Source organism: Bos mutus, chromosome 26 (genome assembly GCF_027580195.1).
Source record: "Bos mutus isolate GX-2022 chromosome 26, NWIPB_WYAK_1.1, whole genome shotgun sequence".
In the NCBI taxonomy this organism is placed as follows: domain Eukaryota; kingdom Metazoa; phylum Chordata; class Mammalia; order Artiodactyla; family Bovidae; genus Bos; species Bos mutus.
Genome location: NC_091642.1, coordinates 280,464 through 307,071, shown reverse-complemented (window position 1 = coordinate 307,071; position 26,608 = coordinate 280,464). Strand labels below are relative to the sequence as shown.

The 26,608-nt window shown below is 58.6% G+C and overlaps 2 protein-coding genes and 1 long non-coding RNA gene across 8 annotated transcripts in view; 2 read left to right on the top strand and 1 right to left on the bottom strand.

Annotated features, from left to right (window-relative positions):
* Positions 1 to 26,608, top strand: part of LOC106700651 (uncharacterized) — a 194,254-nt gene that overhangs the window by 79,229 nt on the left and 88,417 nt on the right. The gene's annotated exons all lie outside the window — the stretch shown is intronic.
* On the top strand, positions 1,996 to 24,694 carry LOC102278694 (peroxisomal N(1)-acetyl-spermine/spermidine oxidase). Of its 6 annotated transcripts, none has more exons than XM_070363790.1 (15): positions 2,001 to 2,280; positions 2,797 to 3,283; positions 3,944 to 4,143; positions 6,176 to 6,428; positions 7,636 to 7,793; positions 13,596 to 13,662; positions 16,502 to 16,604; positions 18,241 to 18,321; positions 18,796 to 18,852; positions 19,046 to 19,136; positions 20,276 to 20,337; positions 20,595 to 20,691; positions 20,915 to 20,996; positions 23,853 to 23,965; positions 24,231 to 24,694. In XM_070363790.1, exons 1-15 carry the CDS (start codon positions 2,097 to 2,099, stop codon positions 24,362 to 24,364), a joined length of 2,169 nt encoding a protein of 722 aa, XP_070219891.1. In that variant the 5' UTR covers positions 2,001 to 2,096; the 3' UTR covers positions 24,365 to 24,694. The 6 variants fall into 6 exon arrangements, with proteins under 6 accessions (XP_070219893.1, XP_070219894.1, XP_005891508.3 ...); XM_070363791.1 differs by having other exon boundaries at positions 2,150 to 2,280; positions 2,844 to 3,283; XM_070363794.1 differs by lacking the exons at positions 2,001 to 2,280; positions 2,797 to 3,283; positions 3,944 to 4,143; positions 6,176 to 6,428; positions 7,636 to 7,793 and adding an exon at positions 12,574 to 12,756.
* On the bottom strand, positions 16,949 to 26,077 carry LOC138985830 (uncharacterized). The gene is made up of 3 exons (XR_011462790.1): positions 25,485 to 26,077; positions 17,607 to 17,786; positions 16,949 to 17,086 (listed from the first exon to the last, which is right to left on the bottom strand). It is a non-coding gene; the product is annotated as an uncharacterized lncRNA (long non-coding RNA).

Genomic DNA, 26,608 nt, shown 5'->3' with positions numbered 1-26,608 from the left:
GCTGTTGAGAACAGCTCTAGGGTGCCTGGGCTTCAGTAGCTGTAGCACTAGGGCTCAGTAGTGGCCCATGAGCTTTGTTGCTCCATGGCACGTGAGATCTTCCCGGACCAGGGATCAAACCTGTGTTCCCTGCATTGGCAGGCGGATTCTTCACCACTGGACCACCAGGGATATCCCCAGATCAGATGAGATCAGATCAGTCGCTCAGTCGTGTCCGACTCTTTGTGACCCCATGTATTGCAGCATGTCAGGCCTCCCTGTCCATCACCAACTCCTGGAGTTAACTCAGACTCACGTCCATTGAGTCAGTGATGCCATCCAGCCATCTCATCCTCTGCCGTCCCCTTCTCCTCTTGCCCCCAATCCCTCCCAGCATCAGTCTTTTCCAATGAGTCAACTCTTCGCATGAGGTGGCCAAAGTACTGGAGTTTCAGCTTTAGCATCATTCCTTCCAAAGAAATCCCAGGGCTGATCTCCTTCAGAATGGACTGGTTGGATCTCCTTGCAGTCCAAGGGACTCTCAAGAGTCTTCTCCAACACCACAGTTCAAAAGCATCAATTTTTTCGTGCTCAGCTTTCTTCACAGTCCAATTCTCACATCCATACATGACTACTGGAAAAACCATAGCCTTGACTAGACAGACCTTTGTTGGCAAAGTAATGTCTCTGCTTTTGAATATGCTATCTAGGTTGGTCATAACTTTCCTAACATCTTAAAAACTTCCAGGGAGGAAAACACCCCCGTTACTTGTAAAAGATTAGAAATTAGAATGGCATGGATTTCTTCACAGCACTCCTAGGAGGGAGGAGAAAGGGGAGCAGTGCCTTCAGAGTCCGAAGGAAGAGGCTTCAGACCTAGAATTCTATGCCCAGGCAAACTACAGATCAAGTGTGAGGGCAAAGTGAAGATATTTTCAGCTTTGCAATGTCCTTTAAAGAATGATCTTCCAGACACCTCTTCTGGGCTTCACCAAAACAAGAGAGTGAATGCAAGAAGAACAAGACCATATGACTGAGGAGGGCAACACAGGGAGAGAGAAGGGGGTCCTTGGAGATGCACGAAGACGCCAGACAGAAGGACCACCTGCCCAGACTGGAGCTAAGTTCCCTCCCGGCCCACCCCCACTCACGGCGGCACCGCGGGCAGCGGTGGGAGCCGCATGACCAGGGGTGGAAGGATGATGTGCTTACAGAGCAGCCCGATGGCCCTTTTAGCAGAAAGCAGGAGCTTTCTAATCGCTGCAAGGCTGTAAGGGAGACTAGCCCGAACCAGAATAAGTCTCCAGAAATGCCTGCAGGCTAGAACTTGTTTCCCGCTCCTGGGGTCAGATATGTGGGCGGGGGCGGGGAGGGGGTGGGACTCGTTCTCCACTCAGTTTATCTTGCACTTTGTACTTCACGTGTGTTGTACTCTGTGCATGTAGACACGTAACTGTGGACACACTCACACCAGGGTCGTCGTCTCTCCCCATCCGACCTGACACCTCGGCACCGCGGTCCACGGGCTCTGGAAGTGAAGGCGCTCGCTCGCGCATCGGAGGCAGAAAAGAGGCTCCTCCTCCGCCTCCTGGCCCCGTTCCCACGTCTCCTGAGGACCAGGACACGACCCGAACAGGCCAGTCGGCCGCCCGCACTCTCCCTCGGTGGGGGCGGTCGCCTACAACGCCGACACCGATGGATAATACACCGACCCCTCCGCGCTGGCCCTCGCACTCCCGAGCGACCCTCCGCCACCTTCCCGCGCGGTAGGCCAGACCTCTCGTCCCAAGCCACCAGGCGCGCGCGCAGCTGAGCCAGGCCCACATCGGGGGGCGGGCCGGGCCGGAACGGAACTCCTTGCCCACCTCGCCCCGCCCCTCTCCTCGCCCTCACCCCGCCCCTCGCCCCTTTCACCTCTGGCCCCGCCCCTCGCCCCTTTCCTCTGGCCCCGCCCCTCGCCCCCTTCTTCCTCCGGCCCCGCCCCTCGCCCTTCCTCCTCCGGCCCTGCCCCGCCCCTTGTCCCGCCCCGAATCCCCGCCCCTGCTCTGGTCTCTTCCCGGCTCCACGAAACCTCCTAGCGGCGGGGGGACTCTCCGGAACCGCCCGGGACGGCGGCGATGCAGTCGGGTGGTCGTCAGGCGGAAGCCCCGGGCCGCGGCCCGCGGGTGCTGGTGGTGGGCGGCGGCATCGCGGGGCTGGGGGCGGCGCAGAGGCTCTGCCGCCACCCGGCCTTCTCACACCTTCGGGTTCTGGAGGCCACGGCCCGCGCCGGTGGCCGCATCCGCTCGGAGCACAGCTTCGGTAACAGCCTTTCCCGGAACCCCTTCCCGGAGCCCAGCCGGTGCCTCTGGAGCCCTGCTCCTGGCTCGGCCTACGTCCAGGGTTAGGCGTCCTGGAACCCTTATCTGGCCCCTTGAGCGAATCCCCGCTCCGCCCCACATAATTACCGAAGTTCACTGCTCCCCGAAACTCAGCTGCCCGCAGTGAGCGGGGTCCGCCGCTGCGGCGGAGGGGAACCCTTGACCACACAGTGGCCCTGGTTCTGACCGCCGCAGGGAGCCCCCACACCACCACCTCCAGCCTCCTTGCTCCTTGGTGCCTCCTCTGCCCCCAGGCCTGCCTCCAAGTATCCTTCCCAGGCACGCGCAGGCCAGCACCCCTCAGGGGGTGTTCCCCTAAGTCAGGTCTGACAGGCCCTGGCGCCAGAGCCTCTGGTCCTCTGGAATGATGTGGGCCTCTGGAAGGGCAGGGCTGAGTGTGGCAAGGGGAGGGACTCAGGGCAGGGAGCCTCAAGGTGGCCTCTCCTACCGCTCCCAGGTGGCGTGGTGGAGGTAGGTGCTCACTGGATCCATGGGCCCTCCCAGGGCAACCCCGTCTTCCAGCTGGCTGCCAAATACGGGCTGCTTGGGGAGAAGGCCCTGTCCGAGGAGAACCAGCTGATCGAGACCGGAGGTCACGTGGGCCTGCCATCTGTGTCTTACGCCAGCTCTGGGGTAAGTGTGAGCCTTGAGCTCGTGGCGGAGATGGCCAGTCTGTTCTACAGTCTCATAGACCAGACCAGGGAGTTCCTGCAGGCGGCTGAGACCACCCCACCCAGTGTCGGGGAGTACCTCAAGGAGAAGATCCGTCAGCACATGGCTGGCTGGACAGAGGATGAGGAGACCAAGAAGCTCAAACTGGCCATCCTGAAGAACTTGTTCAACGTGGAGTGCTGTGTGAGCGGTACCCACAGCATGGACCTGGTTGCCCTCGCGCCTTTCGGGGAGTACACTGTGCTGCCAGGGCTGGACTGCACCTTTCCTGAGTATGTGCCTGCCCCACCCACCCAGACAGACCCCTCTGTGCTTCCCCAGACCCCCTTCATGCTCCCTCGGGGGTCCCTACCTGTACCTCAGGCCAAGCTTTGGGAGGCAGGGGACGGGTGAGAGGGACAGGGGCTGTTTGTCTTCCTGTGTTAGGGAGATTGGTCATTTACTTCCATAGTTTTGACCACTTATGAAAAGAAAAGAATTCTTCTCAAGAAAAAGTGATTAAAAGAAGGAAATGCATCTTGTAATGCCTTGCTCCCCGCCAGGTTTAGGAGGCCTCCTGCCTGTAAGCACTGTTGGGGGTTGGACCTCAGAGATGGGCAGACAGGCCTGCTCTGTGTTGGGGTGGCTGTCCTCTCATGGGGCCCTCATGAGACCCTCCAGGACTGCCCTGCACAGGGAGGGTGCTGTGATGGGGAAGAGGCCCAGAATGGGAGCCCTGGGCCGGGTGAGGAGGGACCTTGGTGAGGAGGGACCTGCTTGCCACGAAAACCTGGGGAGCTCTGCTCCTGTCATCCTCCCGTGAGGCCCCCTCCCTCCCTGCCCTCCTCCCTGGCTGAGCTGGGACCAGAGCCCCCTGCAGCTCCCTGATCTGGCGTGAGCTCGGAGGGCTTGTTGTAGAGCCTCGCCTCCAGGGACACCTCTGTTTCCCCCAGGGGCTACCAAGGACTCACAGACTGCATCATGGCCTCCTTGCCCAAGGACGTGATGGTTTTTGACAAACCCGTGATGACCATTCACTGGAATGGGTCCTTCCGGGAAGCTTCGGCTCCTGGGGAGACATTTCCCGTGCTGGTGGAATGTGAGGATGGAGACTGCTTCCCAGCCCATCACGTGGTCGTCACCGTGCCCTTAGGTAAAGCCCTCTGTTCTGGTCGGTTCCTCCAGTTCTCGTTCAGGTGCCCTGGCCTCTGGTTTTCTCCAGCCTCATTCACTCCGGGGCACTCGTTGGCTGCTGAGCTCATGTTTTCATTCTGAGTTTGGGATAGAGCTACTCTACTGTGCTTTGTAGCAATTGTTCGCTTTGAAAGAAGGTTTCACAGGAAGAGAGGTCACAGGTCAGCAGGTGTGCTGCTCCTTTGGGAGGTTGGGACGGCCTCTTGAGGCTCACCACACTGCTTTCAGGGGGCGGAAAGCCAGGTCTTACGTTTCGGTCCTGGTGGTGATCGAGGAAGGAGTTGTGAGCATAATCCTATTTAATTCCAGATCTGATGCTTTAGATCTAGCAGTGAAGGTGAAGGTGAAGTCGCTCAGTCGTGTCCGGGCTCCTCCGTCCATGGGATTCTCCAGGCAAGAATATTGGAGTGGATTGCCATTTCCTTCTCCAGGGGATTTTCCCAACCCAGGGATCGAACCCAGGTCTCCCGCATTGGAGGCAGATGCGTTAACCTCTGAGCCACCAGGGAAGATCTAGCAGTAGGAGCTGGCAATCTGGTAAAAGGTGGAGATAACTGAAAGCAAGTTTGTGCCGGGTTTATCTCACCTGCTTCTCTGGCAGCTTGGGAAATCTCTGCCCCACCCCCTATTTGATAAATGATAACACAGAGAAGTCACTTAACTGCCCAAGTTCACAAAGCTAACAGGTGCCAGCATGGCTGGAAGGTGAAGGGCAGGAGTCTCCCCTGCCCCGACCCCACCCATGGGCCGTGTCCGCGGATTCTCCTGCCCCCTAGGGGAGGGCTGGGTGTGGATTGGCTTGCTCAGGGCCGGCTCCTTCTCCCATGGTGGACTCTGCTGCGCGTTATTAGCACAGTGTTCTGCTGCTCCTCCGTTTCCAAACCAGCACAGACAGGTTGTCACAGTCTTTGTTCTTTTACACGGATGGCCTGGTTCACGCACAGTTGTGGTGTGGGCTCACTGAGCTGCTGCAGCCAGCAGGTGCATCATTACGGCTCACAGGGGGCCAGGCACCTGCCCAGTTTGTTCTTGATAGCTACACCATATTTTCTCATGTGTAGGTACCATTAATTTGGAGAAGGAAATGGCAACCTGCTCCAGTGATCTTGCCTAGAGAATCCTGTGGACAGAGGGGCCTGGTGGGCTGCTGTCCATAGGATCGCATAGAATCAGACATGACCGAAACGACTTAGCATGCACGCCTGCGCTAGAGAAGGAAATGGCAACCCGCTCCAGTGATCTTGCCTGGAGAGTCCCAGGGATGGAGGAGCCTGGTGGGCTGCCGTCTATGGGGTCGCACAGAGTTGGACACAACTGAAGCGACTTAGCAGCAGCAGCAGCAGCAGCGGGAGCAGCAGGCGCCGCTAATGAATACTGACACAAAGTTACTTTTCACTGTTCTGTTGCACAGTGCTGTAGGCGTGTGTGTTTGGATACATGTGTGTAGGACCAAGTCCAGTCCTGCAGGAACTGATGGGCTGAAGCTCTGCGGCGAGCGGGTGGCTGTGGGGAGACGGTCCCCTCTGCAGTGTTCACGGCCAAGCCTTGTTTCCTGTCACACTGTTGGTCTTTCTCCCGTGAACTGGCGAGGTTGGCTTGTGCTGTGAATGTTTCCTCTCCTTGTGGTGTGACTTCGGGCTAAACACTGATCACTTTTCCTGTGGCTTCTGGGTGAAGCCTGTGTGTTTCATTGCTCCTGCAAACTAACCCTGGGCAGCCCGAGAGGCAGCAGGCTCGGGCCTGTCCCGCAGAGCGGTCCGGGGCTGGGCCACCTGATCCCGCGTGGCAGGCGTTCTCGGGGCCTGCCTGTCCCTCCACTGAATGCTGGCTGTCGGGGCTCCGGCCTGCAGGGAGCCTGCGTGGCTCCCAGACGCCTTTCTCTGACCCTCTGACCTTTCTCTGACCCTCTGACGGGCTCAGGGCCATTCCTGTGGCTGTCAATTCCCATTAAGAGACTGACATGGAGTAAGGCGTCCAATTTTGAATTTCAGGTTTTTTTAAGAAGCATCTGGACACCTTCTTTGAGCCACCACTGCCCACTGAAAAGGTGGAAGCGATCAGGAAAATAGGCTTTGGGACAAACAATAAAATCTTCTTGGAGTTTGAGGAGCCCTTCTGGGAGCCAGACTGCCAGCACATCCAGGTGGTGTGGGAGGACACGTCGCCCCTGGAGGACACCGCCCCCGAGCTGCAGGATGCCTGGTTCAAGAAGCTGATTGGCTTCTGGGTCCTGCCTCCCTTCCAGTATGTGTTCTTTCCAGGTTTCTCCGAGGAGGCCTGGGTGTGAGCTGTCTGGGGGGTCCGGCACTGTGTCGATTCTCCTCGAGGCGTTTCTGGAGGGTTTACACGAGGGGGGACACAAGGGGCACCCTAAAGTGGTGAGACAGACCCCCCGAGCCCACTCCCTGCAGGAGCAGACAGAGGCCCAGTGCGTGCAGCTCGTCAGCATCTCTCGGGACCTGCAATGTGCAGTAAATACTTGCAGTTGCTTTCCTCGTAAGAGACACACTTTGCTCACTTCTGAGACGTGTTTGCCGAGGACCCAGGGGTACTCACCCCAGCAGCCAAGCCAGGGTCCACATGGTCACCTGGTCCCCTCCGGCCCATCATGTGGGTTTTTTTTTTTTTTTTTTTCGTGCAGGGTTTTATAAAGAGGAGTAGAAGGGTCAGGACTTGATACAGAGTCCCCGACTGTGCTAGGGACAGCTGTCCCCACCAGCCTTTGACAGTGGAGTCAGCAGGAACCATCTTGGTGCCCTGAGAGCTCTGACCTTGCAGACCCCGTGTCGAGGGACCCCGGGGCTTTGAGCCCACACTGGTGCAGCCACTGGTCACGGCAGAGCCGGTCTGGGTGTGGCGGGCCTGGTCCAGCTCTGCTTCTCTCCAGCAGGGCCAGCCACGTGCTCTGTGGCTTTATCGCGGGGCTCGAGTCCGAGTTCATGGAGACACTGTCGGACGAGGACGTGCTCAGGTCTCTGACGCAGGTGCTCCGCAGGGTGACAGGTACTGACCGCAGGGGCCACGCTGCTGCCTCCCACCCGAGCGGCTGGTCTGTGACAGGAACCAAACCTCCCCCAGAGAGGAACTGGGTTCGGCCCTGAGTCTCGGGACAGTCCTGCCCATGTCAGCTGGCACGAAGAGTTCTCCTCTCTGGGGGACTGAAATGGCTTTGCAAGCACTTCCCACTTCTCTTTCCTAAAAATCTGCCACCAAGATGGATATGAATGTCCGCAATCAGAGCTTTACAGACGGGACGCCGAGGCTCAGGAAAGGCAGCAGTGTGTGTCGGGACGCTGCTTCAGGGACCTCCGGAGGGGAGCCCTGCGCTCACACCCCCTGGGCTTGGCTGCCCAGCAGTGGTCTCGCTTTTAACTGCTCGGTCTTTACGGTGGGAGGCTCCTTGTGGATGGGTGGGCGGGCTGCTGGCTAACATGTGCGTCTCTTGGCCCAGGGAACCCCCAGCTCCCCGCACCCAGGAGTATGCTGAGGTCCTGCTGGCACAGCGCCCCGTACACCCGGGGCTCATACAGCTACGTGGCCGTGGGCAGCTCTGGGGACGACATGGACCGGCTGGCCCAGCCCCTCCCTTCAGACGGCAAGGGGGCACAGGTAGGAGGAAGCCGCCGGGCGAGGGCACCGGAGTCCCACGGAGGGCCTGGGGACAGGATAGGCCCTGCGAAGGCTGGGGCTGCCGCTGCAGTCAACGGGCTGGGACCCTGTGACTCAGAGTCCACTTTCTTTTTGAAACGTGTTATTTTAATCAGAATTATACATACCTGTAGCCTGAAGTGTCAGAGCATTCTATAGTGATAGCTAACAAAATAGAATAAAAACAAAATATAGCCTTCTGGTGGGGGGGCACACCGCTGACCCTTCCCAAGCTGCACTTCAGGCTGGTTCTGATTGCCAAATAACACATTAAGCTGCCGCCTTGTTAAAAGTGCTTTCTGGAATCGACGTTTAGTTGATTTACAGTACTGTGTTAGTTTCGAGTGTCCAGCGAGGCGATTCAGCCATGTATGCGTATGTATGCGTTCTTTCTCAGGTTCTTTCTCATTATGGTTCTACTACTGTTTACAGAGGGGCTTCCCTGGTGGCTCAGTGGTAGAGAATCTGCCTGCAATGCAGGAGACACGGGCTCAGTCCCTGGGTCAGGAAGATCCCCTGGAGAAGGAAATAGCTACGCACTCCAGTATTCTTGCCTGGAGAATCCCATGGACAGAGGAGCCTGGTGGATTACAGTCCGTGGGGTCACAAAGAGTCAGACACGACTGAGTGACTGACACTTGCACTTTTTACAAAGCACTGAATGTGGAAAACTTTGAGGCCTATAAAGGTTGGCAGAGCCGTTGGGTTCCTGTCTGCTCCTGGCATCTCCCTGCCCTCCTGACTCACCTGCTGGTGAGCACGCCCCACAGGTGACGTTTCACTTGCAGGTTTCAGTGTGCATCTGCAAAAGATCGAGGTCATGTCTTAAAACGCGTAACTGCAGCACTGTTACCACCCTCAGAGTTCACACGTCATCCAGCATTCCCCCTTCAGTTGTCTATGTGCCTCTCCCTCCCATGGCCACCTCAGGCGGAGAGCTGACTCACTGGAAAAGACCCTGATGCTGGGAAGGATTGAGGGCAGGAGGAGAAGGGGGCGACAGAGGATGAGATGGTTGGAGGGCATCACAAGTAAACTCCAGGAGTTGGTGATGGACAGGGAGGCCTGGCGTGCTGTGGTTCATGGGGTCGCAGAGTCAGACACGACTGAGCGACTGAACTGACTCCCTCCCATGCCTCACAGCATGTGGGATCTTAGTTCCCAGACCAGGAATGGAACCCGGGCCCCCTGCACTGGAAGCACAGTCTTAACCACTCTGCCACCAGGGAATTCCTTCTAAGTGCGTTTTGCTTCTTGATGCTTCACTTTCAGGAATTGCTGATGGGATTCTGACCACAGCACATAAAGTTTTAGCTTTCTTCTGCCTCTGTGCGCCCAGCCCTCAGGCCTCTCCCCGCCCTCCCAGGCCCCTGTTGAAGTAGTTTGTTAAGAGGGCTGTCCGCACACACCTTGTTTGCTGTGGGCACTGTCCACACCTGAGCTTCGAGGCGCCTTCTTTTTCGTGGTGGAAGCAGCCACCTCCTTGGGCTGCTGAATTCTGAGGGTGGGCACCATGGGACAGCTGTTTCTGCCCATGATGTCCAGGGCCTCAGCTGGGGGTGACTCAGGGCTGGGCTGGGTCACGCGAGGCTGCTTCTCTCACACGTCTGCCTTGAGCACAGCTGGCACGTTGGCTGGAGCGCCTGCCTGAGGCCTCTCTGAGCGGCTTGGGCTTCCTCACAGTGTGGTGGCCTTGGCATGGTCACGCTGCCCTGTGGTTGCCTGGGGCGCTCGTGAGGGTCTTCTGTGAGGGCAGCTGCCTCGCTCCAGTGAAGCTGGAAGGAGAAGAGGTCCCGCACTCAGGGCCTCAGAGCCTAGCTGCACTGCCCTCCGGCGTGTATTCAGTCATCTGGGATTCTCCTGAACTATCTCATCATGGTTTTTTTTCTTCCCCTTTTTCCGGATTTCTAGTTCGATGGTGTACTTCTGAGCTGGCCCTAGAATTTTCTTATCTTTTCCCTGCTAATTTCCCTCTCTGGTGTTTTGCTCTGTGTTTTGGGCGATGTTCAGATTTTCTCCAGAGCCGCCTGACGGGTCTTCCACCCTGTGACTGTGCTTGGTTCCGGGTGTGCTGGCTCTGAGGGGTCCTCGCTGTTGCTGCTCCTTCCCGTGGCAGCGGCTGGGTGCCGGTCCTTGTTGCCCAACTGCATCAGGGTGCTGGGTTAAGGCAGCAGCAAAGCACCACATTTGCCATCACTTCTGCAGCCCAGGCAACAGGTGTGGGGCTGGTGGCCGAGGCCTGGCACCCAGCTGACCGCCCCCTTCTTTCCAGCTCCAGGTACTGTTCGCAGGGGAAGCCACACACCGGACGTTTTATTCCACCACACACGGGGCTCTGCTGTCTGGCTGGAGGGAGGCTGACCGGCTCATGACGCTGTGGGACCCCCAGGCCCAGTGGCCCGAGCCCAGGCTTTGAGCCTGACTCTGCGCTCCCAGTGCTAGGGTTGAGGAGGCTGGCCCTATCCTGTCCTGTGATGGATGAGGTTCAGGCGGGCTTGGGATGTTGTCACCGGGGGTCAGCTCCCTCATGTCTCAAGTTGCTGGATTCCGGTCAGGGCTGAGCTTGAGCTCAGTGCAGTCTTCCTGGAGGACGGAGACATGGGATGCTGCCGCCGCCGCCATTGATGGCACATAAAGTGTGTAAAACAGTCTGTGTCGAGTCATACTTATGCCTCCGAGCTGCAGCCTGGGCCGCTCTGTTCTCGTCTTGCCCCAGCCCTGGTCACTGCAGGGCTCTGTGCCCCCAGCACGTGGCCTGCCTCCCTCGGATACCCGGGACCCTGGGTGTGTTCCCGGGTCCCCGAGTTCTCATCGCAGTGGCAGCAGAGCTGGTAGGTGCCCCTGGTGTGAGTCCACAGGCCCTTCACCAGGTACTGGCTGCCCTGTGGGCCGGGTGAGGGTCAGCAAGTGGGAGACGGGAGTTCACAGGGCACGGGGCACCCTGTTCTGATCTGCGGGCTCAGGGTTTTCTGGAGGAAGTGAACAGTGAGGCCTGAAGGGTACAGAGGAACAGGGTGCCCTGGGAAGTGTTGGCATAAATGTGGGGAGCCCTTGGGGGGCCTGGTGCTGTGCTCAGCTGCCCCCATCTCATTTCACTGCCTCCTTGAAGTGTCCCAGGGAAGCGGCTGCATGGCCCCCATCTCACAGCCAAGGAAAGGTCAGAGGCCTCAGGTGGGGTTGGCAATGGCCAGTCTCACAGCTGCCACGGCAGAGTGTGGGCATCTTTCCAGGACTGTCCCCGGAGGCAGTACAGCTGAAGGCTGGCCTGCAGAGGGAAGCAGGGAGCTGCAGAGGCTGGGACTCCACACAGCAGGCATGGGGCCCCCTGGCCTGGTGCCCACCTCGAGGTCAGTGGCTCCTGATCCTCCTCGGACCTCGGGCTGCATGGTGTGTCCTGCTTCGCGTGTGGGCCCTGGAGGAGTGTGTGCATGCCTAAAGAATTGCCACCGGCTCCTTTCCAGCTCCAAGTGGCCAGACTGTCAGCCGTGGTGCTGGCCATGCCCTCAGCCCAGCACCTTCTCATCACCTTCTCATCTTAGGTCAAATCGCCCTCCGGGGATCTCTGCCCACAAAGGTCTGTCTGTGTATCCGCTCCCTTGTGTCCCTGGAGTTGCTTTGCTTGGGGCACCTGCCAGTAAGACAGCTGAAGAGAAATCTGGGATTTGGCAGGATTTTATTTTGGTTCTTTGGTCCTAGGGCTGTGGAAGGGCAGCGTCTGTCAGGCACACAGCTCTCTGTTGTTGTCTCAGGTTTTTTGAGTCCGTGTGCAGGACTGAGGCTGTCTGGGTGCAGAGGGCAGCTCAGTGAGGAAGATCTGGGAGCTTGTGCAGGGGGCCCAGGTGGTCTCACTCTGCCACGGGAGGGCCTGTCTCAGCCCTAGGAACAGCTCGCCCTGAGTATTAGGCTTAGGGCCATCAAGATGACAGTAATGGTATCTTTGAGCTGAGAATCTGAGCATATTTGGAGTTTTAGGAGCTTGTTTAAAAAATTCCATTAGCTTCATACTCTTACAACAAAGTGCAGTGAGCAGTAGCCCAGGCTTCTGATTTAAAGTTAAAATCTGGGGACTTCCCTGTGGCCTAGTGGTTAAGATTCTGGGTTTTCACTGCCATGGTCTGGGTTCAATCCCTGGTTACGAAATAGCTCCTGCAAGCCCTGCGGCACAGCGGAAAAAAGAAAGAAAGAAAAAAAGTTAAAATCCGACTGTACTTACACTGAGTATTGCTGCAATAAAGAATTTCAGGCTTATTGCATTCAGGATTTAATTTAGCAGAACTGCAGCGTTTGCAAAGAGTTTGTACATTAAACCCAGAGTACTTGAAAAAGAGGATCTTATACTTGTCAGTTAAATTTAAAATATCTGAAAAAATATAACCAAGTTTGTAAAAAGGACCAAATTGACAGCGGACTACTAAATTTTGTCACTCAGAATATGGTTAAGGAAGAACCAGGATTTTTTAATTTAATGAAGACTGGACCCCTGAGAACTCCCGGAACTGCGCGGGTGCGGCCCTGGCTCGTAGCCCTCCCTGAAGCCCGCCCGAGGGACCCAGCCCGGCCCCCAGCCGCGTCCCCTGCTCCGTCCCTGGTCCCTAGCCCCGTCCCCAGCCCCGTCCCCACCCCCGGTCCCCGGCCCAGCCCCAGCACTGGCCGCTAAGCGCCTCCTGCGGGCCGAGGCAGCGTCGTGCGCATGCGCGGGCCGCGCCGGCCGCGTGGAGCCCCGGAACCTTTGTGCGGGGTCGCACGGGCCCGGCGGACAGGTCCGTGGGTGGAGCGGTCCGTAGTGCTGCGCGGAGCCTGGGACGCGGACCCATGAGGCTGTCTCCGCGGAGTCTCTGCGCCGCCGTGCGGGCGGCCTGGCGGGAGAGCTTCCCTCTGGAAGGTCGCGACGTGGCGCGCTGGTTTCCGGGCCACATGGCCAAGGGTGAGGCGCGGCGGGGCGCGCTGCTTCCCCGGCTCCTCGCGGGTCCACCGCGGGGCGGGCTCGTGAGCTGACCCCGGCAGGCCCTGTTCCTCGGCTCGAAGCCCGTGTGCCCACCTGCTTGGAAAAGGACACAATTTCCTGGACGTTATTTGGGGACGGAATGAGGCAGGGCTAGGAAAGCACTTTCCAGGTTGAAGTCGGCTGTTTAATTACCTGAGCACCTTGAGGCGTAGATCGACCTGGCGGTCTCTCGCCTGCACCCTCTGAGGTTCTTACTTTTCTCAGAGTTTGGCTCCGAGAGCGCCTGCAGACCCAGCGCCGCCCGGTGTGAGGGTGGCGGCCCTCGGCCCGCGCCGCCCCTCCATCAGTGGGACGGGGCGACCGCGGGCGAGAAGCAGGCGGTGGAGGCGAGATGTTTGAAAAGAAAGAAAATGAAGTCGCTCAGTCCTGTCCGACTCTTTGAAACTCTATGCACTGGAGCCCGCCAGGCTCCTCTGTCCATGAAATTCTCCAGATGAGAATGGAGGGGGTTGCCATTCCCTTCTCCAGGGGATCTTCCCGACCCAGGGATCGAACCTGGGTCTCCCGCATTGCGGGCAGACTTTACTGTCTGAACCGCAAGGGATCCAGCCACAAGGAATGTTTGTGGGTGTGCCCGAAAGACTGGGCTTGGCTGAGTGAGGGGACGCTGAGGGGCAGTGTTTCTGTATAGCCGTTTCACTTTAATGTACCGGAGAAACTGAACACAACGTCGTAAAGCAACTAACTGTGCTTCAGTATTACTTTATTAAAAGCTCGGAACCCGTCCTCCCCTGAGGCGTCCCTCTTCTGTTTTCCAGGGCTGAAGAAGATGCAGAGCAGCCTGAAGCTGGTGGACTGCATCATCGAGGTCCATGACGCCCGGATATCCTTCAGTGGTGGTGAAGTGGTCTCTTAGAATAAGCAGTACCTATTTGGTCTTTGTCCTGGTTCTGGCACAGAGCTCCTGAAAGTCTTGGAGTTTCCATCGTGAGGGGTGTGATAAGGTGTCTCTTGTTAATGAGGTGGTTTTGGAAAAGACCTTGGTCCCTTACGGGGGAGCTGCTTGCTGGGGGCGCCAGCCTTGCTATGGGAGGGTTAGGGCTTTCAGTCCTACCCCTGCCCCCGCCTTAGGCCCTGGAGGTTGAGTTCACTCACCAAAGGCCAGCGTTTCACTCTGTCCGCCTGTGTAATGAAGCTGCTAGAAAACCCCAGACTATTGGGGGGTGGGGTGGGGAGAGCTTCCTGGTTGCTGAGAGGGTGGAGATGCAGGCAGAGGCACCCGCAGAGGGGGAGGCTCCACGTCTTTTCCCAGCCTTCGCCCTGGACATGTCTTCCATCTGGCTGCTCCAGAGTTGTGTCCTTTTTGTTGTTTAGTCATTAAGTTGTGTCCGACTCTTTGTGACCTCATGGATGGTAGCCCGCCAGGCTTCTGTCCATGGGATTTTCCAGGCAAGAACACTGGAGTGGCTGCCATTTCCTTCTCCAAGGGATCTTCCCCACCTAGAGACTGAACCTGTGTGTCCTGCACACATCTCCTACATTGCAGGCCGTTTTTTTTTTTTTTTTTTTTTTTACCTCTGAGCCCCTAGGGAAGCCAGATCATAAGTCTAATCCAATAAATAAAATGTTTCTCTCAATTTCTTGAGCCACTGTCCAGACTAGTTTTGCTAGAACCCAGGGAAGGGTCTTGGGAACCCCTGATTCAGGCCTGTTGGTCAGAAGTGACAGGTGACAACCTGGACTTGGAGTTGCTATTTTTTTTAAATTATTTTTTATTGAAGGATAATTGCTTTACAGAATTGTGCTGTTTTCTGTCAGACCTCAACTGCAGTTGCTCTTTGACGTGAGGGGCGGTGGCATTCCTGAGCCCAGACCATGGGGTCTGATGCCATCTCCGGGTTCATGGAGTCAGAGTTGTGCTGAACAGAAGGACCCCAGCTGGTGGTGAGAACTTCTTGGTGAGGGGAGCCCTCCCCCAACCCCACTGGGATTGGGTGCGGAGCTGTAGTGCAGGGGAGACCTTCCAGAGTCAGGCAGTGCACACGACTGGAGAAGTGTTCCTGGCTGTTACCTTGTTCCCATCTGCCTTCTCTGGTCCCTGCTCTGGTCCAGTCTGCACCTCAGTGACCAACAGGGTCACCTGTCCTAGTTCAGTTCAGTCACTCCATCGTGTCCGACTCTTTGCGACCCCAAATTACTGACATTTAAAGCAGTGGTTCTCAATCCTTGTTACATATTAGAATTCCCCCGGGAGGCTCTTGAAAATACTAATATCTAGGCCACTTTCCTGGAGAAGGCAGTGGCACCCCACTCCAGTACTCTTGCCTGGAAAATCCCAGGGACATCGGAGCCTGGTGGGCTGCCATCTATGGGGTCGCACAGTTGGACACAACTGAAGCGACTTAGCAGCAGCAGCAGCAGGCCACTTTCCAGGCCAGTGAGTCAGGATCCCTGGTGCGGGGCCCAGAAGCTCCCTCTGACACAGGGTAGCTCGTTCGTCTCAGGTTTCCGCCTGGCACACCCGTGCCTTCCAACTCACTGCAGCAGTAGCAGGCTCCAGGTGGGATATGACACCTCCATTAGAAAGTAGCTGCCAACCAGGCTTCCTTCCTGTACTAAAGGATGCACCAGAAGAGGGAATGATCTCCCTCAGTAATGAGCGTGCTTTGCACACCCTGTTTTTGCTGTATTTACCTGAGCTGTGTTTAGAGGCTCTCTAGAAGACACAGGTGTTGGTTTGAAAGTCATCACCATCTGTACTTGGAATTTCTGAGAAAACTCTCCAGTTTCTCTACCGTAGGTTAAATGTTTCAGTTCGTACAATATCTCATGCCAGTCAGAAGGGTGTGGTGGCGGTTGCATGTCTGATTTCTGGACGAGGAAGCCTGAGGTTGCTGCCCGTGTGCTGAGGGGGGCCGCCTCCGCCCCGCCCTCCTCTGCTCGCTGGGTGTCCTGACTTCTCCAGGACGGCCCTTGAGGGAGCTCAGGCTTGGTTAACCTCTGAGGGCAGAGCGCTGCTTATGGAGAAAGTAAGTTGTTGTTTTTGTTGTCCCTGTGTGGTGTGGTGGGGACACAGCGGCTTAACTGGGGGCCTGGAACCTGGGCATGCTGAGGCTTCGGGACTCCTGGGGACAGGCACCAGGGAAGGGCTGAGCACCCCCAACATGCAGACACAGACCTCCCCTCCTGATGTGCTGGTGTCACAGTGAGCGCCGGGGGCCCCTGGCGGAGATAGGAAGGGGCTGCCCCTGGCGTTGAGGAGGTGGGCTCGCTGGAGGTCTCCATGCAGATGCCCAGGGGTGGCGGCGGTGGCATGAGATACATTGATTAGGACTCGTGGGAGGCACTTGTCCTGAGTGACCAGATCTTTTGGCAGCTAAACAATGGTCTAGTCACAAAACCTTCCGTTGAGCTCTGTTTGTTTTTGCCGCCATCATTCCTGTTTGAGGAACCACGAGAGGGCGCTGCCCTGCCTCTTGTCCGCAGGAGGCGCTGGGGGGCCTGCAGAGGCTCGGTGGCCCTCAGGCGGTGAGTGCAGGACTTGGGGTCGGCTCGGTCTCGTGGATGGGCTGGCTGGAGCGCGCCTGCTTCCAGACAGGCTTCTGCACTGTCCTTTCCTTCCGAGGGTGTCCTGTTGTAGGCGGTCCAGTCTGCATAACAAGACAAGGGAAAGTATGTCAGTTGGTGGTCAAATTGATGGAATCTTGCCTTAATTTTGCCACATCCCACTGTCGGGCCGAAACCCTCTGTTTCAGGAAACCCTTGGGCTTAAGCCTCACTTGCTCGTCCTCAACAAAATGGACCTGGCAGATCTGAAGGAGCAGCAGGTACGGCTCAAATCTGACCGGATCTCTGGTCTGGTCTGCCCAGGCCTGCGTGCTTTAGCAAACTAGCCTTAGACTAACCTGTCATTCAGGTGACCAAAGAGTTTGTATCCTTCAGCGGGGGTCCAGCCATGGGCGAGGGGAGGAGCCGCGCTCCCACAGAGTGGCTGCAGGGCCCTCGAGGCTGTGAGCACGCGGCATGTGGCTGCAGCTGTGGTACGGATGCCTGTCTCTTGTTTAACTTTCACTCACTCGCGTTTCAGTTGCCTCCTGGGGCGAGTGGCCATCACCCTGCTCTCCGACCCAGAGGCCTCTTGGTGCAGCAGCGTTGGCTCCCTGTGTCCTCCCAGACCTCTGGTCTGAGCTCTGGGCTGCCTGCTGCCCCCTGAGTGATCTGGAAGGTGTGAGACCCAAAGCAACTGGGGGTGTCCCCGAGCCCTGCTGGATGGGGACACAGTGTCTAGGGGTGATGTCTCCTATTGTCCCTGAGTAAGAGAAACAGAGAGAGTAGGTGTCAGAATCTTGAAATCGAGCCAGCTTTTGTGTGTGTGTAGCTTTTCCTTTTGCAGCAGCAGGAACGCGTTCTGGTTTCTTAGTTGGCTGTGGTACACTGAGTTCTTTAAACTCCACCCCCGTGTCTGCCTATGCAGGTTGGGAGGGGGAGTCCCATGCAGATTTGTACGCAGCCTGCAGTGTGACTTCACGAAGTCTTTGTGGGCCTGACCTTCATCTGCATCATCATAGCAAACAATAAATCAGCAAAACTAACTGAATCAATGAATGGCTTTTTTATTCCTTTAAGTAAATCAGTAGCTGATCAAACAATGTAGTTCAGTTCAGTTCAGTTCAGTCGCTCAATCGTATCTGACTCTGCGACCCCATGGACTGCAGCACGCCAGGCCTCCCTGCCCATCACCAACTCCCGGAGCTTACTCAAACTCATGCCCATTGAGTTGGTGATGCCATCCAACCATCTCATCCTCTGCTGTCCCCTTCTCCTCCTACCTTCAATCTTCCCCAGCATCAGGGTCTTTTCCAATGAGTCAGTGCTTCGAATCAGGTGGACAAAGTGTTGGAGCTTCAGCTTCAGCATCAGTCCTTCCAGTGAATATTCAGGACTGATCTCCTTTAGGATGGCCTGGTTGGATCTCCTTGCAGTCCAAGGGGTTCTCAAACAGTGCAGTACTGGTTGTAAAAATAAGAGTCATACGGTGATTTCGCTTCACATTTAGGCCAGTAAGTTCATGTTAGTGTCAGTTTACTTTGGGGCTTTTAAAGTATTCCACGTATTCTGTAGCTGGGTTCAAACCTTAGTGTAAGTGGGGCTTGTTTTGTGGAAGCTGGTTGGGAGGCGGGGAGCGATGATGTGACTGAGTGGAGACCAGCGCCAAGCGTCTCCGGGGCTGCAGGTGGTTTCGGATGACCTGGTGTGGCCCCGTCCTGTGTCCTCCCACAGAGCCCGCGGCAGGGGCGCCCCGGGGCTGGCCTGCCGTCCCCTGACGTGCCCTCAGGCCGCCTGCCCCGGTGGCCCAGCCTCCGTTCGAGTCCCCAGCCCTTGAGCAGATCCTCAGACTCTAGCTTATGACGCCGCCCATGTCTTCCTTTGGTGTTTGAATTGGAAACGTCTTGTCTCTTTTAGAAAATTATACGACACTTAGAAAGAGAAGGCATAAAACATGTTGTTTTTACCAACTGTGTGAAGGATGAAAATGTCAAGCAGGTGGGTGTCTTCTGTTTTGTGCTCTGAGGCTTCTGCTTAAAATGTTAAAGAAACACCACAGATTACTGTGCTTCTGCAGGAAGCAGAGTGTTGTTGGGTTTGGGGCACAGTCACCTCCTGGGCCGGGCAGACTGGGGGTGGGAACAGCAGGGTCGGGCCGAGAGATGCCTCTAGTCCCAAGTGGAGGCCATGGACGGTCTGTGTCTGTTTTCCTGGTCAAGTTGGAGAATTCTGCGGCTGTCATGCGTCTTTGGAAGGCGTGGCAGTGCCCGCTGTTCCCCTCGGGCTCTCCTCTTTCCTGCGGAAGGACAGGGCAGGGCCCCGGCCACCCCCACCGCTCCGCAGAGCACAGCCTGCGTCTGACGTGTGTGGAACCACGCCGGCCGGTGGTGGGATGCCGGTGGGAGTGCCGCCTCCAGGGGCCGAGGGCATCCGGGCTCCCCCCGGAAGGTGCCTGGTGGTTGTTGGTTGCAGGTCATCCCGACGGTCACGGAGCTGGTTGGGAGCAGCTACCGCTATCACCGAGGAGAGGTTGGTGGGCCAGGACCGGCCGAGGGCCTGCCCCTTCTGCTGGGAAACCCGGGCCCACTGCTGAGCCCAGCCTGGGGACCCCCCTCGGGTCTCGGCAGGTGGGGTGGGGCGGCCCCAGGTGGGCACGCTGGTGCCCCGGGGGTATGGGGGTGCGGGGCTGGGTGGTGCCCACCCCCTGCCCTTGCGTTTCCAGCACGTGGAGTACTGCATCATGGTGATCGGGGTCCCCAACGTGGGCAAGTCCTCGCTTATCAACTCCCTGCGGAGGCAGCACCTCAGGAAAGGTACTTCTGCAGTTGGGGGGGCAGGCACTGGTTCTCGTGCTGGGACGACCCTCCAGAGCCTGAGACCCCAGCTCACTGAGGGGGCTGTTGGCACCAGGAGGCCCAGCTGACAGCTTGGTGTACAGTCAGCTGGTGAGACAGTCATTCCCTAATACATTTTATACTTCATCCGCTTTCTGTCTTTAAATGTTTAATATGTGCAGTTTCTAAACGTGGGCGATTTTGTCCTCCCGTTACTCTGTCTCTTTGTCCCGCTTGCTCAGGGCGTGTGGGAAACGTGGGTGAGACGTCAGGCCGGGACCCGGAGAGGGCTCTCCGGGCCTGTGTCTCATGCCTGCTGGCGTTTGACGCCAAGTCCGTGTTGACTCGTGTTCTGCATGAGTGTGTCCTTTGGGAACCTCCCTGAGACAGACCTGTGCCGGACCGTCACCTCAGGCTGTTTCTGCTGCCAGCTGGAGCACTGTTACAGTCAGCTGTTGCTTACTTTCCTGTAATTGTGGCTTTAAAGACATCATTGGTGTTAGTACATTAAGTGCTGTGCAAGCCTCACACTGTCAGCCTCCAGACGCAAGTGGGCCTGCCCTCCGGAGCCCCGGAGCCTCTGGTGTGCGTTCTGTCGTGTGAATTGGGTCCTCGGGCGCCTCATCCTGGCTCACAGGGTCTGCGCCGCGCGGGGCCCGCTTCACGGAGCCCGAGTCCCCAGGGTCCACCCGCGCTGCCGCGTGCGCCATGATCTCCCTCCTTCTGAGGCTGATAACACTCCTTTGTGTGGACGAAGCACGTTTTGTTTACCTGTCCGCGCGCTGATGGATGCGAGTGTTGCTCCAGCACAGGGGGAGGGTCTGCCTGGGACACGCCCTGAGCTGGGACCGCAGCGGCCAGTGTCAGGAGCCGCCCCCACGGGTGGGCCATTGTGGGCGGTCCTGGGGCGGTGCCGGCCTTGCAGGGAGGAAGGCGATGCCAACAGGCAGCCCTGGCCAGCTGTCACGGCCGTGCCTCAGCGGGTCGTGGCGCCTGGGAGGCGGTCCTCTCCCTGCAGAGCCCTCGCTGGGCCCCGCTAGGCTCCCATGTGCATCGCTGCTCATCCAGCGTATCTGCCTGGGCGCTTGACAGACTGACGTCTCCCTTTCATCCTGCAGGAAAAGCCACCAGGGTGGGCGGCGAGCCTGGGATCACCAGAGCTGTGATGTCCAGGATTCAGGTAGGGCCTTGTCCTCATACCATACCTGGGCCAGGGCTCAGGTGTCTTCCATCCCAGGGGCATGCAGGGTCAGGGCAGAGCCTGTCCTCCTGGGGCAAGGTGGCTGCTGGGTTCCTGCCCTTATTCCTTCTCCACGTCACTCAGCAGTGGCATCCTGTGGGGATGCTGAGAGCTTGGTGGCAGTGACTCTGGGGGGCAGGTTCCAGGGTCTTCTCTAGCCTCAGGCAGAAGGCCAGCTGACCACGCTCTGCCCCCAGGTGTGTGAGCGGCCGCTGATGTTTCTGCTCGACACCCCTGGGGTGCTGGCTCCTCGGATTCCAAGCGTGGAGACGGGCCTGAAACTGGCCCTGTGCGGTGAGCCCGACCCCCACCACCCACAGCAGGCTCCCAGGCCCCCAGGCTCCCAGGCTGGGTGGCCTGTGCTTGGCCTGGCTGCTCACAGCTGACACCCCTGGCACCCTCAGCCCGTCGGGCATCCTGGCCCACCCTGGAGGGGGCGCCCTCCTCCCCCTTGACTGCGGGGGTGGGGAGGGCAGGGCGCGAGCTGAAGCCCTCCCCCTCCGCCGCCTGTTCCCAGGAACCGTGCTGGACCACCTCGTGGGCGAGGAGACCCTGGCTGACTTCCTTCTCTACACCCTCAACAGGCACCAGCTCTTGGGGTGAGTGCAGGGGGCAGGCCCTCTCCCCCGGCCTCACTAAGCATAACTGAAAACCAGCACCGTGAGGTGCCGTGGACAGTCTGTGGTCATTAATGTACAGTCTGACAGGTTGTGACATGTGGGTGCACCCGTGAAGCCGTTCAGTTCAGTCGCTCAGTCGTGTCCGACTCTTCTCGACCCCATGAACCGCAGCACGCCAGGCCTCCCTGTCCATCACCCACTGCCGGAGTCCACCCAGACTCACGTCCATCGAGTCAGTGATGCCATCCAACCATCTCATCCTCTGTCGTCCCCTTCTCCTCCCACCTTCAATCTTTCCCAGCATCAGGGTCTTTTCAAATGAGCCAGTTCTTCGAATCAGGTGGACAAAGTATTGGAGCTTCAGCTTCAGTGTCAGTCCTTGCAATGAACATTCAGGACTGATCTCCTTTAGGATGGACTGGTTGGATCTCCTTGCAGTCCAAGGGACTCTCAAGAGTCTTCTCCAACATCACAGTTCAAAAGCATCAGTTCTTTGGTGCTCAGCTTTCTTTATAGTCCAGCTCACATCCATACATGACCACTGGAAAAACCACAGCCTTGACTAGATGGACCTTTGTTGGCAAAGTCATGTGACGCCGTTACACGTCCAGGAAACCCCGTTTCTTGTGCTGCCATGTGGCCCTCTCCCTGCCCACCTGCTTCCTGCACCTTCTGGAGCCTCACAGGGGGAGCCCTGTGTGCAGCCTCCCTGCTGGCAGTGCCCGCCTGGCCGGGCGTTCATCCCTGGGTTCATCCGTGTTCTCACACTGGGCAGTGCAGGCGGTCGCTGTGCAGAGGTCCAGTCGGTTTGCCCTCACCAGTGAGGATGGTGAGAGTGCCTGTGTCCTGCAGGCCCCCAGAGATGTCCCTGAGGACCCTGAGGACGTCAGGTCAGGCATTTGGTTTTCCCCACAGAACCAGCTTCTGGTCCCCACTTTCTGACCTCTGGTTTTTGTTCTGGTGGTTGCTGTCCGGTCCGCGTTCCTCCCTTGTTTCCGCGTTGCTGACTGTCTTCCTGTTACTGCTGTGGGCAGGAGGTGGGCTCGCCCCTCACCACCGGTCCTGCTCACGTCTCCAGCCTCCGTGTCGTGGGGAGGTCGTGGTGTTCTGGTGACTTGAGGACGTGACCTCCTGTATCCTGGACAGGATAGTCTCTGCTCTGAAATCTCCCTCGTGTGTCCCTGTCCCCTGTCTCTTTACTTTGAGCTGGCGTGTCTTTACATTTAAAATGTTTATTGCTGCATGTAGTTGGCCCTTGCTTTTCACCCGTCTGGCCGTTTCTGCTTTTAGTTTAGGTGTTTAGGCCACTCATGTCTGACTGGTCACTGACGTTAGGGTTACATCTTCAATCTTGCCTTTGTCACAGCTGTTCTGTGCACCTTTTCTTTTCTCTCTCTTTGACCTTTTCTAGATCAGTCAGATGCCTTCTCTTTAGCTCGCTTGGCTGCACCGCGTCTCAGTTGCAGCTTGCAGGATCTTTAGTCACAGCACACAGACTCTTGCGGGATCTGGTCCCTGCTCAGGGACTGACCCCGGCCCCCTGCGCTGGGAGCGCGGCGCCTCAGCCCCTGGACCACCAGGGAAGTCCCTCAGGCGCTTTTCACGATTCCCTTTTGTCAGCTTGTTACCCAGAACCTGGGCGGAGGTGGCTCTGGGGTTCGCAGGGCATCGCAGTGGCCTGAGTGCCGTGAGGCCCGGGCCTCTCCCGTCTGCGGAGCTCGCCTCTGGGCAGAGTTGTGACACGTGTTGCTCTCTGCGGCAGACATGCTGCTGTGCTTTCTTGAAACATGGATGTAAAGTGAAGACTCGCCCCGTCTGCTCTGGGCCCCGCCCTGTGGGGCCGTCTCCCTGCCCAGGATTCCCTGTGACGCCAGTGGCCGTGCAGCTGCTGTTGGAGGATGTGTTCATTTCACCTTCTGTTTTGAAGGGAGTTTGCCCTGTGGGCAGAGTTCTCGGTGGACGGACTGTCCGCAGAGGAGCGGTTTCTGATGAGAGTCTGCCCTCTGTTCCTCTGTTCCGTACGTACGACGCTCTGGCTGCTGTGACGGTTTCTCCTCGTCAAGCGTTCGGGCAGTTTATGACACTGCGCGCCGGCACGGTTTCCTTGTTTCTTGTGCTTGTCCCCAGCCCTTGGCTCTCACCCCCAGACTGTGCAGCCTGCGTCACGCACGTGTGGGTGACCCCGGCCACTGTCCTCGTCCACGCAGGGCTGTCACCAGGCTCTGACGGTGGGTGCAGGGCTCCATCCCCCGCTCTGGCTCCAGGAGCGCTGGCTCAGCGCCGCTGGGTCCCCAGCTCCCTCGCCCTCTCCCCTGCAGAGTTCGAGCTGCTCTAATTCCCTCAGCGTGTGTTTCATAGTGTTTTCTTCCAGATGTTAGATTCGGATTATTTCTTTTTATTGTCTTCTGTGTGGGTTCTTTGCTTTGTAACCACAGGGAACGCAGTTCTAATAACTGATTCAGGGTCTCTGTGGATTCCAGTGTCTGGGGCGGTTCCAGCTGACCGGTTTTCTCCCCCGACGGGTCTGTTTTCCCGCTGCGTGTGCCTGGCAGCTCTTGCCCCTGACCTTCGGGTGGCAGGTGTCTTGGTATTCCTGCCCTGGGACTGTCATCGGGAACACTCCGGTCCTTTTGCTTAGGGTCTGCAGGGAGACCCCCTCGAACGGTCAGCTGTCCTGGCAGCTGTACCCAGGGTCCCGGTGTGGGGCTGGGTCTCGGGGCAGCTGCCTGTGGCCACGTGGAAGGTGGGTGTCGGTGAGGTCCTCAGCTCTGCAAGGAGGTCACTGGCACCCACGAAGGGGTCACTGGAGAGCCGGTGACTGCCGCCCTCCCACAGGTATGTGCAGCACTACGGCCTGGGTGAGGCCTGTGACGACATCGCCAGCGTGCTGAAGCGGGTGGCCGTGAAGCTGAGGAAGACCCAGAAGGTGAAGGTGCTGACAGGCACGGGTGAGATGGGCAGCCCCGGGGCTGGGCGGGGGTTGGGCCCAGGGCAGTCGGGGGAGGGGTGTCTGCCTTGGCTGCAGGGGAGGGGCCGGGCCTGCAGGGTGGGCCACACCTCCTCTGGAAGCTCCAGGCCATGATGCCCTCACTCTTGTGAATTCGGGTGTTTTTCCCGAATGTGCTGTGCAGACGCCTACCTGCGTGGGCCTGAGGGGGTTGGACTGGGCCCCACGTGCGGCTCCCTCCTCACCTGAGCCTCCTGCCTTCCCAGGGAACGTGAACGTCATCCAGCCCGACTACCCTGCAGCCGCCCGAGACTTCCTGCGGGCCTTCCGCAGCGGGCTGCTGGGCCCCGTGATGCTGGACCGAGACTTTCTGCAGGGCCGCTCTGCAGAGGAGCCGTGAGCTGGTCTGGCGGGAGGGCCTGGCCCCTGCCCTCAGCTCTGCAGCTGGGGTTGGATTCCCAGAGTCCCCACGCTGCTCACCGCACTGGGTCTCTGTTCCAGGAAGGAGGCCGAGTCGTCCTGCCCCACAGCTGGCCCCTGGTCCCAGCAGACAGGCCTGGGTGTGAGCGTCAGGGCGGTGGGCATCCCGTGTGCCAGGCCCGGGGTGGGGGGACACTCTCTGGTGTTCAGTGTCTCTCAGCTCCTTTCCTAAGGAGAAGCTGGCATTTTCTCAGGAGTTGAAACCATCATCTGTAATTTTAAAATTTTAAATTAAAAGGCCTATCTCTGAGCACAGCTTGGCTGGGCCCATCAGGGAGAACTGAGCCGCCAAGGAGCTGCCCCGCTGGGACCTCCTGTTTAAGACTTTCAAACGGCCACGTTGCCTCTGCGGCCCTGGCTCGGGCTCGGCCACCTCGCTCTGGTCTTGCGGAGCCCGGAGCTCAGTCTGGGAGGATGAGGGTATCTGGGCGCCGTATCCAAGAAAGCTGGCAGTGTGGACACAAGAGGCTCCGGGGTTGGCCCTCTCACTGTGCAGCCCCGCGGGCCCCTTGCCAAGAAAAACAACACGAACGCTCAGCACCCAGGGCTCGTGTGTCAGGTTCCTGAGTGTCCTGGTCCTGCAATAAGGAGCGGTCTGGTTGGCAGCAGAGTTTATTTCACCACTGAAGCGTGCACACACACACACACACAGGAGGTCCTGAGGAGCCGCGGCAGAATCCAGCGGCCCCGTCCCCTTGGTGCCCAGGGCCGCTCTGCTCACAGCCCGGCTTGTGCACAAGCCAGGGCGGTCAGTGGAGACCCCAGGCCTTCCTGCCGCCTCCGAGCACCTTCCAGCTAATGAGTCGGCGCCCAGCGTCGCTGGGCTCACACCTGAGGGGCAGGAAGGCCACCACCACAGCCTGCACATTCTGGAAGCGGGCGGGGAGGGAAGGGCGGTGGGCCTGGGCGCTGCATTTGGTTACAGCTCCGGCTCTTCTGTGGCCAGTGGTGTTGCGACCTTCCCGGGCACTCCGCCAGGGCCCCTCTTCCTGTAGGCGGCCCTCTAGGTCCTGCTGCGCCCCCCCGCCCAGCACACTCACCAGTTCGCCTGAGGCTGCCCACCCTGAGCGCCGCCTGCTTCCTGCCGGAACCGTGCCCCGTGGGGTGGGAAGCATTCAGGGATGTGTGGCTGCAGACGCCAAGGTCTCCTGAAGCCGGGTTGTTGAGTGGAGTCACCTGACAGGAGCGGTGTTGCCGGCACGAGCGGTGTGCTGGCGCTGCACGCCGCAGAGGCGCGCGAGGGTCTGGACCAGCCATAGTCCGTGTCCTCGTGGGCATCTGAGGCTGAGCACAGCTCGGCCAGGCCCGTCAGGGAGGGCTGAGTCGCCAAGGAGCTGCCCTGATGGGACCTCCTGTTTAAGACTTTCAGATGTTACTTCTGAGGCCCTGGCTTGGGCTTGGCCACCTCCCGCTGGTCTTGTGGAGCCCGGAGCTCAGTCTGGGAGGATGGAGGGCATCTGGCAGTGTGGACACAGGAGGCTCCAGGGAGCTGTGTCCTGCAGTTTGGCGCCTGGGCCTTTGGACAGAAATGCTTGGTCCAGGCCCCGTGGATAATTTGAGACCCTGACTGCAACCAGAGCCGAGGGCCAGCTGGGAATGCAGAGTCGGCAGGGCTCCTGGAGATGCTGGTCTGGACACGAATCTGTCAGCTAAGTCCACAGGCCTTGCGGCGCGGGGCAGGCAAGGGCGGGTTCTGGAGGCAGAGTCCGGCCGACCAGGAGCCGGGCCGCAGCTGTCCTGCAGGGTCCTGGGGCTCCTCCAGCCAGAGGGCGCGCCGGCGAGCCTGGGCCCAGGCTGGCTCACGCCCGTGGGGCAGGTCAGCAGCTGGAGGGAAAAGCACCTGAGAGGCAGGGCTGCCTCACTCTGGGCGTCGGGAGCCAGGGGCAAACCTTGAGTCTTCGGGGGCTGCTCTGGGCTGTGTCCCCCGGTTCCCCCAGCAGTGGGCCTCGCAGCATCTGCCCAGAGAGGGCTGCGGCCCTGGGTCCACAGGCAGGGCAAGGCTCCGGTCAGGCCCTGGGTGAGGGTGTTCTGGGAGTGTCCAGAGAGCATGGGGCCATGCTGGGCTCACAGATCCACAGACGCACCCCCCTTCTTGCTGGATGGGTGACCAGCGCTTTTCCTCGAGTCCTTCAGTCCCTGGGGCTGCCTCTGTGGGGGGCGGGGG

Bases quoted from the DNA above. Each gene is read 5' to 3' on its own strand.
- LOC102278694 (XM_070363790.1), top strand. From the start codon at position 2,097: ATGCAGTCGGGTGGTCGTCAGGCGGAAGCCCCGGGCCGCGGCCCGCGG. The intron at 6,429-7,635 runs GTATGTGTTCTT...CTCTTGGCCCAG, and splicing joins TGGGTCCTGCCTCCCTTCCA to GGAACCCCCAGCTCCCCGCA. The intron at 16,605-18,240 runs GTACGGCTCAAA...TGTCTCTTTTAG, and splicing joins CAGATCTGAAGGAGCAGCAG to AAAATTATACGACACTTAGA.